Genomic DNA, 18,661 nt, shown 5'->3' on the forward strand with positions numbered 1-18,661 from the left:
TTTATCGATTTTTGAGAATTTGGCCATGTGTTCTTTATCTAAGCTTGTCTTCTGCCCCAACATATCCAAAGATTATCTGCACCAGCAATAGTCCTAAGTATTCCAACGGAAAATTTGATATGTCTCGAGAATAATCACTTCTATGACTTATTAATGAACTAGGCATAATTTTCACTGGGTTCATTCACCCAAATTTATCATAGAATATACTTTAAGAAGAAAAAATTAAATGGAGTAATTGAAGTCTTTTGTTGGAATAATGTTAGCATTCAAGGATCCCCACCCCCATGGATATTTGCAGTTACCAATGTGTCAGATTTCCCCTTCAAGAAAATTAGCACAAATCTCTTCTCCAATATGTGGGCTGGCTCTCTTCTGTTTGCCTCTCAGACCCCCCCTCCCTCTTTCCTGCCCTGCTGTGGTGACAGGAGGCTGCCCTGTGTAGACGGTATCAATGGGCTCCTTGCCCACTGGCTTCTGGTGGGCTCAGGTAATCCAGGGTGGAGTATGTGATGAGAGTATTTTAATCCCTGACTCTCTCTCAGGGCCACTGCAGCTGCCCATGTCCCTCCACGTCTGGCAGCCCCTTTCACACAGCCTTCTTTCCCATTCCCCCTCAGGCCATTTACCAGCCCAGGGATACTGTTTTGACCCGTTTCCTTACATGCTGCCAACACGTATGTAACTATTCTCTTTATTAAACTCTTAAATTATCCCCATTGGAGTGTGCCATCTGCTTCTTGCTGGGACTGTAACTGATACAAATAAGCATTTATCCACAGACGTAAGAACAGGATTGCTGACCTCTTGGTGGTTAGCAAGATAGAAAGGGGCCATATTAGCCCAGGTGAAGCATTACCATCTAGAAGCCCAGCCCAAACCTTCCTTCAGGAAACTTGCTCTTCTGTCCCTGTGACTGTCACCCCATCTCAGGCTAGTTTTAGCTCTTTGGGGTTCAAAGCCCTGGGCCTCTGCCTGTCAGGCCAGGAGTGTTCCAAGATTGATTTGGCATATGTTTCAGAGATTAACAGACTTGGATCCAGCAGCAGGGAGATCTTCTCCAGAAAGTCACAGGATATGGAATGTGAATCATTGATCTTTTCAGTGTGTCTCTAACATGGCCCTATGATCACTCAACTCACAGCTGGCACACGTGTTTTAGGAAATGTGAAAGGATTGATAAATGTTTTATGGAATGTTTGTATCCCCTCAAAATTCATCAGTTGAAGCCCTAATCCTTCAATGTGATGGCATTTGGAGATGGGCCTTTGGGAAATAATTAGGGTTGGACAGAGTTATGAAGGGGGGGGGCCCTCATGATGGGATTAGTGCCCTTATAAGAGGCACTAGGAAGCTTGCTGCTCCCCCACCCTCTGTACGCACACACGAAGAAGAGGTCATGTGAGCACACAGCAACACGGCATCTGCCTACAAGCCAGAGAAAAGGCCTTAGAATGAAACCGACTGTGAGAACCTTGATCTTGGACTTTCCAGCCTCCAGAACTGTGAGAAATAAATTTGTTGTTCAAGCCACCCAGTCTGTGGTGTTGTCTTATGGCGGCCGGAACTGACCAAGACAAACGTGTAGATGTTTTTCCAAATGTGCCGTCTGTGTGGTCCTATAAAGCGATCCAGTTTAGTGGGCCTCTTTTAGAAATTCCTGTTTTGGCAATTCCTCCTTACAGCGCAATTTAATATTTAAACAAAGACAGTGGGGGCTTTTTGGCTGAAATTCAGGCTTTAAAGGCCAGTGTATCTTTTTCAGACTGGTTGAACTTGGAAATGAGCAAATTTTCTCAACGATTTTGCCAATTAAAAAATCCCTTTAGCCATGGATGCTGAGAAGGGTGGCCTTTGGTTCTGTTCCTAAATGGCAGTGGGAAGGTGCTCACAGAACGATGCCAAGCACCAATGGCTGTACAATTTCTGTTTTATTTTGTGTGCTTTTTTATAGGATATAAATAATGACAAAAATTACAAAATTTATAACTGGAAGCCCAAGCATATTTACACATATGTTTCTGTTTCAGCAAAGCTACTCTTTACTTTGCTCCTATACAATTTCCTTTTGGTACCATATTTTAGTGTTATTTTACTCTCCATTTACTACATACATATCAACAGTGAATAGGCAAAATATATACAAGGAACTGCTCAGTTCAAGTAATTTAATATTGTATTAAAATTCTTCAACACTGAACTAAAACCGTATACATTTGTCAGTTTGAAATAAAATTTAGTCATCCTTCTTCAAAACTCACCAACTGATGAATGTAACTGATAATCTCAGTTGGGTTTAAAATAATATTGGTTAATTAAAAATAAAAACATTAAGACAATTCCACAATTTATCAATATCGCTATAATGAACTTCAAAATGATTCACAATATGATCGGTTAGAACAATATACATTAAAATGTTATTTTTTTCTATAATGATATTTGATACTGTTTATATAATTTGATTCTACATAAATATACATTATGGTATCATACAAATACTCCACAGAGACATTAAAAAAATTAAAATACCTTAAAGAAATGTAAGTAAATTTTATTTAATCAAACAGTAAGCAAACATGTATTTATTTTTTTGTTTCAAGAAAAGAGTTTTATTACTTTGGAATCTCATCTTTTTTTTTTTTTTGTATTTAATTTTTCTAGAAAAAAAAATTTTTGCAATAGAATTTTATTAACACCTTTCTCAAACAAGGTTTCCATGACAGAAATCTTGACAGCAGGAGCCCTAGATTTTGTTTTTAAATGTGTTCTTTAAAACACTGTGAAGATTAAAAAAACAATCTTTGCAGGCGTATGGCTGCGTCAGCTCTTCTGGTCCGCCGCCAGGCGGCCTGCCGAATCTCCTGCCCCCTTGAGGGCAGGCAGAACTCTGCCCTGCCCTCGCCAGTCCTCTCGGTAGAAGCAGTAGAAATTTAGTTATTTGAAATGAAACCAGAAACATCCCTCACAACTAACCTAGTTTTCTTATCAATGCATTAATGAAACATTCTTTTAATAAAAATATTTAATACAAGACACATTTTTTCTGTGCATAATAAATTACTCTGTTTTAAATCATTCTTAAATTTTGAATCCATAGATGTAAAGATTTTTTTTTTAATCTGACATAGTTGATTACATATAAAATCCACAAATATAGAAATTGGGAGACAGGATTTCCTGGCAATCAAGGGGATGGTTTTTGTCTTTTTGCATGAAACAATACTCGGTGTTATAATGAGTTTACAGATGCTTTATGGGGGTAGTTCTGTTGATTCTACCTTTAAAACCACTGACAATGAAAACTAAACCCAAGATTTGTAGACTTTCAGGCAGTATTAGAGATCCCCTGTACTTTTCTTTTAAGGTGTTATCCCCAGATACAGCAAAGCAAGTGTGGGGGCAGAATCGTTAGGAACACCTTGGGAGGTGGCAGGGAGGGGAGTCGGGAGACTTAGCGAAAATTCTCAACTCGTGCCTCTCAGGGGTTACGGCTGGAAAGTCATAGCTGCACTTTCTGTCACTGGTGCAGAAAGAACGTCCCCAGGAATGGCCAGCGGCCTCTCGCCCATGACAAGGCCACACAAAGAGAGCAGTCTTCCTCCTGGGCTGGGTGGAAACGGAGGCGAGAAGGAAAGCCTGCTCCGGGACTGCTTGGCGTGCAAGGCACCGCGAGGACGGGAGGACGGCGGGTATCAGAAAATCGTGGTTTCATACTTGGTATTAATTCCCCTCTTGGCTTCTTGTCCCGGCTCCACAATCCACGGCAGATTGGCCAGAGTCTTTTGCTCAGATGGGTCGATCTGCTTTAAAACAGAAAGGCTGATGCCTGTTATACGGTACCTGTTACGGGGGTGCAGGCGTGCATCCTCACACTGCTCAGAAACCGACACCACGCCCTGGTGGGACCTCAGGGATGTTGGGATGTGAGAATGAGTTGTTTGTTCTTTTGATACACATTTATGCATACAGACTGTGCGCAGGGCACTGGAGCAGGGATGGTGAATGAATGTGCTCTCGAAGGCACACTGATGGGGAGCAGACATAGAAACACATAGTACTGAGAAGTGAGACATGAGAGGGAAGACAGGGCATGCAGGAAGGCCACTGACCCCACGTCAGGGAGGCAGGGGGCTTCCTGGAGAAGGTGAGCCAGCTTATGTCACCCCCTGGTTCTCAAGCCTCCAATGGTTTGCATCACAGTCAGAATAAACCCAGAGTCCTCAAGGTGACCTACAGTGGCCCCACCTGCCTGCCTCTGTGCTCCAGCCACGCCGGCCTCCTTGCTGCTCCTGCACACCAAGCCCACGTGCAGGGCCTGTGCACGCATCATCAGCTCTGCCTCAGTGCTCTTCTCCAGACACCTGCATGCTTGACGCCCCAAAGTCAGTCAGGTCGCTGCTCAAACATCACCGCCTCACCTGTTTACCCTGTACGAAACAGCACCCCAACTTTTCTGCTCTCCTCTTCTGCTCTATTCTTCCTGATCCTTATGCCACATACATCATATCATATTTGTTTATTTGTTCATCCTCCCCTACAATGTATGCTCTTGAAGGTGGGATTTTGTCTGTTTTGTTCATTACTGTTTCCCCCAAACTTAGGAAAGCTCCTGGCAACCCAGTAAGTAAACACAGTAAATATTTGCTGAATACATATTATTAAAAGAACGAGGTAATGTCTAATTGGAGAGCTGGACGACAAGCAAGAGTTAGCCTGGTGAAGGTAGGGGAGAGGGAACAGCATGTGCAAAGTCCCTGAGGCAAGGGAAAGTGGCTGTTTGAGGGCCTGCAGTCAGTCTGCAGAGTGGGAGACGGGAGGGGAGACACTGAGGGGGAAGAGGTAAGCAGGGCAGGTCAGGCTGAGCCTTGAACCAAACACAGCTGAGCTATAAAACAGTTAAAACCATTTTAGCCCCTGTGCATAGCGTCAAAGAGGCCATTCTTGGTAAGGCTTGAGCTGTGAGCTCTCAGGAGGGGTCTGGGGCGAGTTCTTCACCAAACTGCTGCCTCATCCTTAGGTGTTTCCACGTCTGCCCCAGCCCTGGCCACCTGCACTGCTCGGGATCGCTGGAGCAAGGGGACTGCAGGAGGGACTCTCCTTTCCTCTTGCACTGTGAACTTTGGAGCCTGGAAGGCTGTGGGATCCGTGCCCATCAGCAAACTTCCAACGTGATTCGATTATGTCTTCACAAGGCGGTGGGGAGGTCTTCACATGTTCTTAGGAATCACGGAATATTTCTCAACAATAAACAACTAGAGCCGAGGGAAATGGAACATGGACTCCAGTTGAGCGGAACGGGAATTTGAGGCAGTTAAAGAGCATCAGTATTATTCACTGTGTTTTTCATATTTCTCAGTGAAGCCTTCTAGAAGAATATTCTATGAGCCCTTATGGCACCCAATCCTTTGTGCTTTTCTGGAAGAAGTTGATGGGGACCAAAGTCAGATGGAGGTGCCTGCTGTGAACAGATTTATCCAGCCCACACGAGAATGAATACAATCATCTAAGAGATAATCCCAAAATATTCTGAAAATTCCTGGACATTTAACTTATATTTTTGTGGAGGAAGACAGACAATAAACAAACCTCCAGTAAGAAATGTGACACAGAAGTAAAAGCGGGTGATATGCTTGAACATGACTAGGTGTCTACCTCAGATTGGGTGGTCCAGAGAAAGCTTCTTCATGTAGCCGAGGCCTGAAGGACAAGCTGGAGTCAGCCATGTAGAAATTAGGGGGACACTAAGCCAGGTGGAGGGAACAGGGGGCACACAGGCCTCAGGTCGGAGTGAGCTGAGTCTGTTCCAGGAACAGGGAGGCCGGAGCGTGAGAGAGGAGGGCAGTGGGGAATCAGGTTCGGGTCCTCGGGGCAGTGGTGCCGTGGGCTGATCTATGTGGGGAGATCACCTGGTTGCTGTGTGGAGGAAGGGAGTCCGTCAGGAGGCGTACTGCATAGTCTTGGAGGGTAGTAGCGGTGGGAGCTTGACTGAGGAGAGAGGCAGAGGAAATGGAGAGGAGTGGATGTATCTGAGAAATGTTTTAGGGGCTGAGTGGATGAAAACTGCTCATGGGTTGGACATAAGGGGTGATGGGAAGACAGGAATCAAGGACGACTTCTAGATTTACGGCTTGAGCAACATGGTGAATGGTTCTGCTGCTTACTGAGCTGGGAAAGATCTGGAGAGAACAATAGCTTTGAGGGGAGAATCAAGACTTCTGTTCGGGACACACTAAGTTTCACCTGTCTGTTAAATATCGAAGAAGAAACTGAACATGTAGGTCTGGAGTCTGGAAGTCCCTGAGGATGGGGCCAGTGGGGTTGGGGAGGTGCTGAGGTGAGAGACCGGGGTCAGTGCGTGGTGTTTGAAGGAAAGATTTTCAGAGGACGTGCAGCTCCTGGTGATGATCAACAATGAGGGATGAGCATGGGAATGAATGGCAGAGGCGGGGTGGAGGAAGAGAGCCCAGAAGTGAGCCGTCAAGGAATAGAGAGGCCCGACACCAGGCATCATCCCTAATGATGCCAAAACTGCCAACAATGGTGACAGGAGTAGACGCTAAAAAGAAGACTGTAAACAAAAGCCACACGGTCACAAAGGGAGGTGCCCCTCTGCAAACATTAAAAATCCTACACTTCCCTGACTCTGGGCACAGGGGGCCGTGGGGAACAGGAGAGAGTTACAGATTGAAGGATATGTGGGTGCGAGAGCAATGCACCTGGGGGACACCTGCCTGCTCGAGTCCCAAGAGTTTCTAGGATGCCATACGGCAGCCGGAGCAGAAACCAGATGGGAGGCAGGTTGGGAACATTCCAGCTCTGGGTATTGCTACTACCAGAGGAGGCCGCTTTGAAGTTATGAAAGTCTGTTAGGACAGGATGTCTGCAGAGCTGGTGGGAGGCAAGGGGAGGAAATTCCTGGAGGAAGGCAGAGGATGACGAGGAGGGGCCGCGCCTTCTGAACAGTCACCACTCTGCAAGAAGCCTCAGCTGCTGGCAGAAAGCACGCAGGGCCTGGTGCAGGCCTGGCGACGCCTCGACCCGTGCACAGCCTGTGCATCTCGCTTCCTCTAGCTTGGTACCAGGGACGCCTCACCTGCCAACCTCTCTACAGGCCAGGGGCTCATGAGAGGCTTTGTCCCCTGGTGGGATGGCAGGAGAAGCCTCAGGGAACGTTGTTCCCAAGCTTGCCTGGACCTTCAGGAAAGATTCACCAAGGACATCAGGAGTACCCAGTCCCCCTCATGGGGCTGCTGAAGGTGACACAGAAAGGAGCATTTTCTTAGGTGTCTCCAGGTTCAGGCAGATGGTCCCCCACAACTTTGCAGGAACTAGGCTGAGAGGATGACAGACACATGTTGGGGGAGGCCAAGGGCAAGACAGAAGGGCAGACCCTAGGTTCTAAATGGCACCAACACCACACAAGGGCCTGGTTAGCAGCCCCCTTTCCTTCCAGTTCAAGGTTTTCCGAACACCTGCATCTTTTCTACTTACCACCGACTTGCGAATGCTTACGCGGGGCTTGGGGATGGGTTTGGAGGGTTTGTTTTCAAAGCTTTCTGGAAGGGTAGAGGAATGCCCCCCTTTTCTTGCTTGTAGTGCGAGCTGGTAAGCGACTTCAAATGCCTGGCCCAGTGTTAGGATGATTTCGTAGGCTAAATTCTGCAAGAGAAATGAGAAAGCGTTTACTATGGGCACACGACAGATTGGAGCAAGTCAAGTGGCTGAGGAACACAGCAGGAGGTGAACCAGCCAGGATCTTGAATGCTCCACCTGACCATGAGTCAGTGGAAATCTGTGAACAGGACCCTCCATGTCCGATTTAGGACCTACATGGCATTAGTTACGGATGCGATGCAACTGCCTACAGCATGCTAAGGAGCTGACTCCCGGCTTCACCCACCGGCCCGGAGCCCTCTCCATTCAGAGCTCCCTCGTGGGTGGCTGCTTTGCTCCCCAGGCCCTGGAAGGGACCGGGTTCCGCTGGGCCTGCAGCTGAGTTCTGGGAGGATGATCCCACACACTCCACAGGAGGTGTTTCTGAGAAGTTTGGGTCTTTTTACCTCAAACATCTGTGACTCAGTGAACATCTCTGAAACACAATCAAAACCTAATTTAGGCGGAGGGGAGAAGCATTAGTCATGCTGCTGTGGCGTCTCACAGTTGCAGCAGCAAGCCTGCAAACAGAGCCAATTATCCAGCTATTTCTTAAGGTGCTGGCTCTCCCCTGTGGGTCCACTCCATATTTTATCATCAAATAAGCAAGAGACAGGTGATTCTGTCAGGTCCGAATGCCACACCAAGCAGCGCCTGGAAGAAACGTTCTTTTCTTTGGACCTTCCATCACTCTCCTCAAGATGACTTCTAGCTTTCTCTTCTCTTCTCCAGAAACAGATCTTTGACTGCTCCCTTCTCTTCTGAGCACAGCGCCACCCCGTCTCCTCTCACTGAGAAAACATGACATTGTCTGACCCCAAAGAGGCAGAGTCTTGAAAATACCCCCGCAGTCACAGCGCATCAAAGAGGGGGATGCCTATCGGTCACAGAGAGATTTCTCAAAATCACCACACCAGCTGAGAGCAGGTGTGGTCTGTCCCAAGTTTGCATTCTGATGAATGTCCCTAGAATGTCTGTGGTTTTTCAAAGCCACAGGAATAGCATTCTGCTTATACTGATTTTGCATCTATGCCCGCCCCCTCCACCCCAATCAAGCACACAAAATAGCTCAATTCCCACGATTCAGGGCACAACTCTCTGGGATTGTTTCCACTTGATGAAGATGGAGAAGGAGATGCAGGATGGCCTTCAGAGGTCACGTGGAAGAGTCCATGCGTTTCTGGACCGACCAGATTTCAGATCAATGCCAGCCTGTCATGGTGTTAGACCTAAGCGGAGAAAACGCCTCTGAGCATGAGCTGATTTGACAGAGGATGTGTCTTCTTTGAACTGCTTGTTAAGAACTGATGGCCCCACAAGACAGAAGTGTGCTTGTTGGAGACAATGAACCTCGCACAGCCAGCTGAGAGCTTCCTGCAATGAACACTGAGCCCGTGTTTGCAGGATGAGTCAGACTAGTAAATTAGTAATGCCCCAACAAATGACAGCAGAGGAGGGCTGGCAGACAGCTCTGGCCATCACCGCACAGAGAGGCTGAACCCTTTGACTGCCTACACCCGGCACTCATGTCATTGTTAGCTTTGCCTCCTAGAGCATGGATGGGTCCCCTCTGAAAGGCAGACTGGGGTTTCAGACTCCTGCAGTCTCCGCGAGAAGTCGCGGGCGCTTCCTCTCGTTCACCATCACTGTGGAGATGGCTGAGGTCCATCTGTCAGGGATACGTAGCAGATATTCGTGCTCTGGGTGGCTGATTGGACTAAGGGAAAGATGGCAGATCCAGTGATTCTATCACGTGCAGCTTTTAGATGCTGGAACAGTGGAGCTTAATGAGTGTGAATTCCTTTAACATTCACCTAAAAACAAGTTCCTGAAAGTGAGATTTACTTAAAGCTCCAGTGTCTTCCAATGAAAGTAAAAAGATGCTCATTTGAACAAGTGAGATTTTTCACATGACTATTATGGGAAGCCTACGGGTTTTGAAAGGTACTAGGTTAGCAGCTCTGCCCTTTCATTTTTAACTAGTTCCTGGTGTTAGGAAACTGCTCAAATGAGACACAGAGACCAGACTGTGGGCCTGAAGTTTCCTGCCAAACGGCCTCTCCTGGTTTGGCTTGCATTCTCCTTGACGTCTTCCTTTTCATTTTATTTTAGAATGCTTTACAGAGTTCTTCTTTTATGATTATGTAAAGAGTTGGACATTCCTACCTTTCCTATACTTTCTGTCACCTCAGTGTTTGAGGTATCCATTCTGGACAACAGGGAGGGCCCATGGGCACGAGACACGAGGAACAGCTGCTGCTGACAGGGCTTTTGCATGCCAAGTGCTGTGGAGGGGAACAGACACTCATATGATGGGACCTGAGGACACATGTCTGAACGGGGAGGAAGGTTCATTTCTCTGGCCTCTCTTTAGTAACATCCCCACTATTTAAAATGGGAGGAGAGTTATTGTGAGAGCAGGAGACTCTACTGGGACAAGGCCAAAAATAATATTGCAATGTCAGGGGGGCTTGGGTGACAAGGCCTTGCTTCCTCCTTTGAGCCAGGCTTGCTGACCCCAGCAATGCTGCCTGGCACTGAAGAGCCAGTGATGCTGCTCAACAAACCTGAAAGCCCAGTTACTCTCTGCTTTCTGTATATTATTATTGTTGCAGCTGTGGGGAGGCCAGCGCCCGGCACACTGCAGGCACTTGGTAGGCACTAGCTGAACGAATGAGTGACTATCCAAATAACAAGCTGGAGCGACAACACTACCAGTTATTACTAGTGGTAGTATAGCTACCATTAAGTGAGGGCTTCATAGGTGTTAGGCATTGTGCCAAGGGCTAGATTTATCTCATTTAAGTCTTACCACAACCATCTGCAGTAGAATATCATTATCCTCAATTTATGGATGAGGAAATTGAGGCTCAGTAATGTTCAGTAACTTGCCTGACATCACAGAGCTAGAAAGTTACAGAGCTGTGATATGAACCAATATTTGTGACTCAAGAGCCCATGTTCTTAACCCTACCCATGTGTGGTGGCTTGTCTCCAAGATAGCTGCCATCACTCTTCCCCTTCCTGTACATGCCGTGATGTCCCTGTTGAGAAGGCAAGGCTGTTCCTGCACCTCCTTGAATCTGGATTGGCTTTGCTGACTTTCCCAACTAGCAGAATGTGACAGAAGTGACATGCTGGGACTTCGGAGATTAGATTTTGAGGAGTTTTGCAGCTTCCGCCTGGGCCTCTTGGAACAATTGCTCTGAGGGAAACCAGCCAAGTGTAAAAAGTCCGACCACCCTGAGATCACCATGCTATGAAGATGTCCGAGCCTGTTCGGGGGAGAAGCTGTGTGGAGAGAAAGAGCAGCTGCAGCCATCCCAGCCCAGGCTCCAGATATGGAGTGAAGGAGTCATCCTGGACATCCGAGCTCAGGAGCCGCCACATGGAGAGGACCCAAGGCTCAGACAGATGGCCCCAGTCGAGCTGTCCCAGCATCTGCAGCCATCTGAGCCACCCTAGCGGAGGCTCTGGATACCGTCGAGCAGAGAAGAGCAACACTGCCATGCTCCATCCAAATTCCTGACTCGCAGAATTGTAAACATCATAAAATGGTTGTTGCTTCATGCTGCTAAGTTTTGGGATGGTTTGTTAAGCAACAATAGACAACTGGAACACAATGCGATGCCAAAGGCAGCTGGCTGGACCCTCATTCAGGCAGCAGGAAGAGGAAGCGTCAGCCTCAGAGCTGGGATGAGCAGTACGCAGCTGCAGGAGGCCAACCCTGGAGCCACCGCCCCAGCTCTAGCCGTTGGGGAAGCAGCTGATGCCTGTGACCCATCCTGGGCACGGTAAGCACTACGGTGTCCCTGGACACATGCCAGCCCAAACCACAGAGCTGAAACGTCCTTTTAAGCTAGCACAGCCATGCTCTCATCTCCAGTTACGACCTCCCTTGGGCATAAATTCAAACTCATTCAGCTTTACATTCACGACTTCACGTCTCTCAAATGCTATAACCAGGCCGGTTTCTGCCCTTGGCTCCTTCTGCCCCTCCTAGCTTACTGGAAAAATACTCACCTTGGCCTCTCCAGCAGGAGTCTCTTTCCTATGATCACATATGGCAAATGGTCTTGAGTATTTTATACCTTGCACAGACCACCAGTGAACGTACAAGCGTGTGCATGTGCTAGCGTGTTTGGTGTGGGCGTAGGGGGTGATTACGAGGAAGAGCATAGTCTGAGCTTCAGTTTTCTTATCTTAAAACAAGGATAATAACATACGCAGTACCCACCTTAAGATTGTTCTGAGAATCACTCATAATAACATTGAACCTAATGACGATACCAGCTAACACTTATTATTTACTGTGTGCGATGTACTGTGGGACGTGCTTCATGGACTATCTCATTTAATCCTGACAACAACTTGGCGCTGTGGGGCTATTATTATTCCCATTTTGCACGTGAGATAAGTAAGCTCAGGAGGGTTAACTAACTTGCTCATGAAGCCAGCACTGGTGAGCTGAGATTTGAATCCAGGTGTTCTGATAGGCTGTGTTCCTGACCACTACACCTTAGAACCATACTTAGGGTAAAATAGAAGACTTCTGCAAGCTGTTAAAAAAAAAAAAGCTTAAAAACATGAAATACAGATGCTCCTGGGGGGGTCGATGCATCTTGGCTGGGGTGAGGGTCCCTAAAGGCATGCAATTTGGGTCTCATGCTAGGACAGTGGAGAGGCAGCCTCTCGGCAAAAGGTGCCCTTTATGATTGAACATGAACCATCAACAGAGGGGTTCTCAACCCGTGGCCTGCCCCGTCAGGGATGTGGGGGATGATGCGAGGGATGCGAGGCCCACTCCCGCTCCAGCAGAGGCTCTTTGGGGTGCAGGCAGGGAATCCCAATACAATGGGGACAACTGCCCAGGGGGCAACTCACAGTCTCTGAAGCCCTTCCCCTTTCCTTCTCCCGCAGGGATTTTAAGCCATGGATTAAGAACTGCTACATCAAAGGACCCTGAGGAGCTATCACATCTTAAGGATAGATCCTAATTGTAATCCAGGGATGCAAACTTGTTTTTCTTATGCAAACTGGGGACGTGTAGGCATGCTTGTATTTACTGTGGGCTACTTAAGGCAGCCAGGACTGCAGTTGAACATCACCACGGATATTTACTGAGCTGCTTCTAGGTGGCAGGGGCTGAGTCCCTGGTGCCTGGCCAGTGCCTGGGCTATAGTGAGTGACCAGGAAGTGCGCACTGAATGAAGTAGGGGAGGGGAGGCTCATGGAGAGACAAACAGATGTCCCTCCTTGTCCTCTTGCCTCCTAGGCGCTGAGGCGGTACCCAGCACACACATTAATTTGGTATTGGAAAAACTGCAGCACAGATTGTGGGCAATCTCTCCCCTAGGAGAAGCTCTGGCCACCCAGGTAATTAATTTATACTAACCGGCACATCCCTGGGATTTTTCTGTGCTGGAAACTCTTGGTTTGAAAATCTTTTAGGCTTAAGGGTTCAATGGCATCTGTGCAAGAATATTCATTACAGTGTTTAAAATTTTCATTAATAGGGGACTGATTAAGTATACTACATAGACCTTCACAGTGGAACAGCAGGCAGCCACTTAAAGTGAAAATTGAGTCATTTAAAAAACTGGTTAAAAGACTTGTTAAAAGTAAAAATATATGTATACAAACCTAGATGGTATCTGTGTGCATAGAAAACAGGGGTATACATCAAAATGTCACTAGTAGTTTTCACTGAGTATTGAGATTTTGGATGATTTTTCTCTTCTTGACACTTTTTTGAATATTTTGGATTTTATTCAGTTAGGGATGAATAATCTTTACAATCATAAAAAATCCTAAGCTTCTCTATTTTGATAACAATTAAAAGCAAGAGAAAGTCTTCTAGTTCAAAAAATCTTGTTCCCTCTTTATCCACCACCGTGGGCTTGTGAGTGCCTCTCCCTTCTTTGCAGAGAGGGCTGGGGACTGTTTTCCAGGCAAAATCCAGGTGCTTGTCGGTGTTACCATGGCTCACCTCAGGTACCAGTGGGGCTGGCCATCCATTTGGCCAGGAATCTTGCTTAGGCTCTTGAGATTTAGATGTCAATTCTAACATCTGCCCAGTTGAATTTCAGAATACTCAGCTCTTCCTTTAACCTGGAACCCCAATACCTATACTCCAAGAGCAGAGCAAAGAGTCGAACCTTCTACTGTCCAACTTCTATTAAGTCCAGCTGAAAAATGCTGTGTGCAGACATTAACTTATGGACACGCAGCGCATCCACTCCTGTATCTGTGCGTAATCCCTGCACCAAGTCAGACCACCTGTGAACGTGAACCACGTGCTATTTCCTCTCACAATGATGATAAAACTGCAGCAGCAATTACCACATGACATTGCTTGCCACGCCCCAGGGCCCAGGCTAAGTGCCTCCTGTAGATGACCTAACCCTCACGACCACCTTCCAGAAGAGGAATTACCATCCCCACTTCACGTGTGAGAAGCTCAGAAGCACTGAGAGTGACAAATTTGGCCAAGTTCACAAAGCTAGTAAGGGGCGGAGCCAGGATTTAAACGCAGATCTGACTTCAGATTAGCCTGTGTTTTGTGCCACTGGGCTATCCTGCCTTATTCCTTTCATGAGTTTGTTGGTGTTCTGTCCCCCCCACCCCCCTTCACTGAGGGACCTTCTAAGGAACCAGCTTGCGTTTTGGAGATTCACAGTATGAATGTTAGTGAAGACACTATCACACAACATCCCCTCAGGAGACACAGGACAAAAAGTTCTTTCAGACTGAAGTCTCACTGAAGTGTTGTTTTCTGAGAGGATGGATTCTACTCTTCTTTCAAGGAAATATAAATCATGTAATGACTGTATTTCCCTATTTGCCTTGACCTCTAGGAAGCTCAGAGCCAAATCTGTGGTCCAGCTATAACAACTATGTAGAACTCTGTGGCCTGCATATTGATGTTAAAACTCTTCTCTTGGTGTTGATCTTCCTTTTAGTCTGTATTTCCCCCAATACAGATCCGTGTGTGTTTCTATTTTCAGGGTTATCACACCTATTCATGTAGGCTGCCTCCAATCCTTCATGGAAGGAGGCATGGTATAAATGGTGTCCATTTGCTCACGTAAACGTTTATTTGAGAGCTAACTTTGTTTAATCTACTACTGCCAAAATGGCTGACAAGATACATCAGACATTAGCCTCCATATCATCAGGGTACAAAAAAGTGACAAAAAAGGAATCAGCTGAGGGGGGAGGGGACACCACAGGGGGAGAGGGCCCTGCTGATCTAGGCTGGGAGGTTGCTGTTTACAAATGGACCATTCTGATCTGTCTACCAGAACTTTCCATTAGCAATAAGAAAAAACAACCACCATATTTCAATGACTGGAATTGAAGGAACAAATAAATGCGTTAGTTCCACAGCCTTGGAAAATTACGAGCCCAGACCTGGGAGTTGGCAGAGGTTACCCACACCTGAAGAGGGTGCAAAGACAGACAATCAAGGAAAGGGAATGGAAGCCCCGGGCATGGCAGGGAAGCCCAGGGCATTAGGAGGAACCTCAGAGGTTTGCTATGCCAGTTTTGGTGAATAAAGACCACGCCTGGATTGTGGGCACGGGCTAAATCTGCCATGGTCTACCTACCTATGGCACCCATCACTGCCACTGAGGAGATGGCACTGAGAAGGGGGCGGTCTAGGTGACCTTTAGGTCCCTTTCCACCCTGGAAGCTCCAGGATTCTCTGATTAGAAGAAGCTGTTGTCTGTCCTCTACCCAGCCAACCATAGATTCAGTTTAGAGATGTATGTACAGCTGACACCTTGTTAAATAGTAGCACATTATGCAGAGGCCAGACTTCAGGGCTCAACACTACACCAGCCAGTGCTTAGAGATGCCACGACCAAGGAGCTGGCTTTCATCTCAGAGGATGTCCTCATTGCAACAATCACCACAAAAACTATTCCAACTGGTCAAGCATTTTGTCTATTACAAAATTGGCTTTTGTTTTTGGCAACAGATCCTTTTCCCATCTCCCACCTTTGCCTAGTGAGTTACTGCTCATCCTTCAAGACTTATCTGGGGCATTAGATCTTCCAGGAGCTTTCTCTGAATCCTCTTTCCTGACTCCCCAGGCTAAGCCAGGTGTCCCTCCTTGGGCGGCTCCACAGCACCTCGGGCACAGCTCTCCCTTCTGCATAATATTTACCAGGATTCTCTCATTTTAGCTCCAACTCCTGCAGCTGACTGGGCTCCTTGAGGGCTGACTAGAGTCTCATTTGACTTTGCATCTCTAGGGCTTAGGATACATCAGGCACTCAACAAATGTTTGTTGGAGGAATTGAAAAAAGGAAGCCACCTGGTCGTTCCCTGAGATAAGAGGGCTTGCACCTCAAGGGTGAGACAAGAGTGAATATGGATGGCCAGAGGCAATTCTGTCCCTCTGTCTTCTCTCCCACAGGCAGACCTGGATGAACAAATGCCGAACAAATGCAGGCAATGCCACTAGGGGCCTGAAGACAAAGGAAAGTGTTTTTCAATCTGGGTCCTCGGTGGGGTGTCCAGAAAGAAGCTACATTTCTCTTTTGCCTGTATTTTGCTTGTACTTCTTGTTTTTTGTTTTTTTGTAAGGAAGATTTGCCCTGAGCTAACATCTGTTGCCAATCTTCCTCTTTTTAGCTTGAGGAAGATAAGCCCTGAGCTAACATCTGTGCCAATCTTTCTCTACTTTGTATGTGGGACGCCTCCACAGTGTGGCAGATGAGTGGAGCAGGTCCGCACCCGGGATCTAAACCTACAAACCTGGGCCACGGAAGCAGAGCATACAGAACTTTAACCACTGGGCCATGGGGCCGGCCCCTGTATTTCTTGTTTTTTAAGACCTAGGGTAAGCTTCATCTACAACTTGCTTCACCCACGTCTTGAGGCAAAAATAACTTTGAGAATATTCTGGGCATATTCACAGAATTCACTGACATCTCCTTAGCTTTACCTATAGTTAGTTCTCTGGAACACAAGCCAGAAATTAATCTTGATAGATTATACTTACAGAAATAAACACTGCCCACTCACAGGTCTTCAGCATTTAGAAATAAATATTAGGCATTCCGCTAAGATGCCTCTCTGATCCAGGGCTGACATATCAACTGGCCAAAATGCAGACAGCTTCTTTAGGGCTAATTTCAGCTAACTAAAAGAATCATGAAGTTAATATTTTCCTCTAATTATAACAGGGGAATTATATTTCCCCTAATCATATACATGTAGACAATTTTGAAAATACATAAAGAAGAAAATAAAAATCACCTGTAAAAAGTCTCCTGCTGGGATACAGCCAAGGCTACATTTTGGTTTATCTTCTTTTTACATTTGTATACATACACACTTTTATATGCTATATGAATATTTATATATGTGAATTTAAAACCAAATTAGAATCATATTCTATATGCAGTTCCATAAGTTGCTTTTTTATGCAACATGAAATCATGAACGGTTTTTGCATGCTATTAAATCTTCTTCAAACACCAGATTTTTAGGGGCGCAGAGCATTCCACCATATCTGCTAATGGTTAACTGCATGCCTCACCCCGAGTATATGAGTCCGCACTGGCTTAGCGAAAGACAGCAAGGTGGTTGGCTCTGCTCGCCAAATCATGACTTGCTTTCTTATAACATTCCAGGTTCTCCATGAAGATCATGCACTGGTGCCCCGTGGTCACCTGTCCACATGGAAGCACAGCCTAAGGTGACTGGACAGCAGGCCTCTCACACCTGTGCTGGAGGGACTGGCCTGCCAGGGCAGGAGGGAAACACGATGGATTTCTATCCTGTTACTTGGCAGGGATTTGGGGAAGGGGCGAGCAGGAGAGGGATTTGCTGGATTTCAACCTCTCCCCACTCTTCAAAAGGAAAAGCTCCTAGTGGAAGCTACAGTAAACCCTTCACTGACTTGTGACGCCTTTGAAAAGGGGCGCTTACCAAACCGAAAACCCTTTTTATTTTAACCCCTGTTGAAAATCTTTCTGATACGGACAAGTCCATTTCCTTGGCTTAAGAAACACAGTAAATATAAATGACTTTTCTTGCTATTGCAGATGTCTGTCTAATGCCCCGAGCTCATCCTTCCAAAGGGAATTAGTGAGTTGTCACACCTCCAAAAGTACCACACGTTCACACAGACTAAACGTTCAACTTCCAGCCTGAGCGTCCTTCCTCTGGGGACTCCAGCCCTGCTGGGTGCTGGCTCAACTCCAGGATGGCATGGATAGGACTGTATCGCAACTATTTGTAACGTCCCTACTTCTCCTACTGCACTATGCCCTCCTGGAGAGCAGGGACCTGGGCCTGACTCATGGTAGGGCTTCAAGAAACGTATTTTATATGGACTCTGACTTTTCTCCTCAGGTGTGGAATAGTGCTGCAGCAGACATATGTAGTGAACCCCAAACTGGGACATAACTCCTCTCACAGGGCCTGGCAACAAGAATACAACCACCACCATAACAGCTACTACTGCTCTCTTGTCCTCAGTGCTAAAGCTTGGTTGAAGACCACATGCTGGAAATGGATGTGTGTGAGATCATTTACTCTTACAATAACTGTAGGTGTGGGTTCTATTGTTATCTCTGTTTTACAGATGAGCAAACTGAGGATGAGAGGCATTCTTGCCCAGGCTATTATGCAGCTAAGAAGTGCTGAGCTGGGATTCAAAACCAGGCTGAATCCTAAAGGCCACACTCTGAACATGACATTTGATTTTCAGTTACTTGGGACAAGGTTATAATGAATACATGTATAAACACTGCAAAATAATCTGTGAAAAAAATTTCAGAATGCCTACTTCTAACTTTACAGAAAACGAAATTGATTTAAGGCACAGATAACATCCATTCTTCCCTTCCCCCCAAAATAGGGATGAAAGCAAAAAAAGAGCATTATTCTTTGACTATGCACCCACCTTTGGCTTTATGGCTTGATTAATTCTCAATGATTTATGCCAATGGAGAGGAGATACGGATAAATGCAACCCAGTGGTGTT

The 18,661-nt window shown here is 46.5% G+C and overlaps 1 protein-coding gene across 47 annotated transcripts in view; it reads right to left on the reverse strand.

The window, feature by feature from the left end:
• Positions 1-1,912: 1,912 nt before the first annotated feature.
• ANKS1B (ankyrin repeat and sterile alpha motif domain containing 1B) overlaps positions 1,913-18,661 on the reverse strand; it is a 1,028,420-nt gene continuing 1,011,671 nt past the window's right edge. For 33 of the 47 annotated variants that reach the window (XR_011433608.1, XR_011433612.1, XR_011433607.1 and 30 more), the window contains 2 exons: positions 7,495-7,662; positions 1,913-3,806 (listed from right to left, as the gene is read on the reverse strand). Coding sequence is in view for 36 of the 47 variants with exons in the window: in XM_070254099.1 (XP_070110200.1) it covers positions 3,696-3,806; positions 7,495-7,662 (279 nt within the window). In the remaining 11 variants the exon portion in view is untranslated. Of the gene's footprint in view, positions 3,823-7,494; positions 7,663-18,661 lie in introns of all 47 variants that reach the window. The other 14 variants (XM_023631260.2, XM_023631255.2, XM_070254103.1 and 11 more) reach the window with 5 other exon arrangements.

The sequence above is a fragment of the Equus caballus genome, chromosome 28, assembly GCF_041296265.1.
Source record: "Equus caballus isolate H_3958 breed thoroughbred chromosome 28, TB-T2T, whole genome shotgun sequence".
NCBI lineage: Eukaryota > Metazoa > Chordata > Mammalia > Perissodactyla > Equidae > Equus > Equus caballus.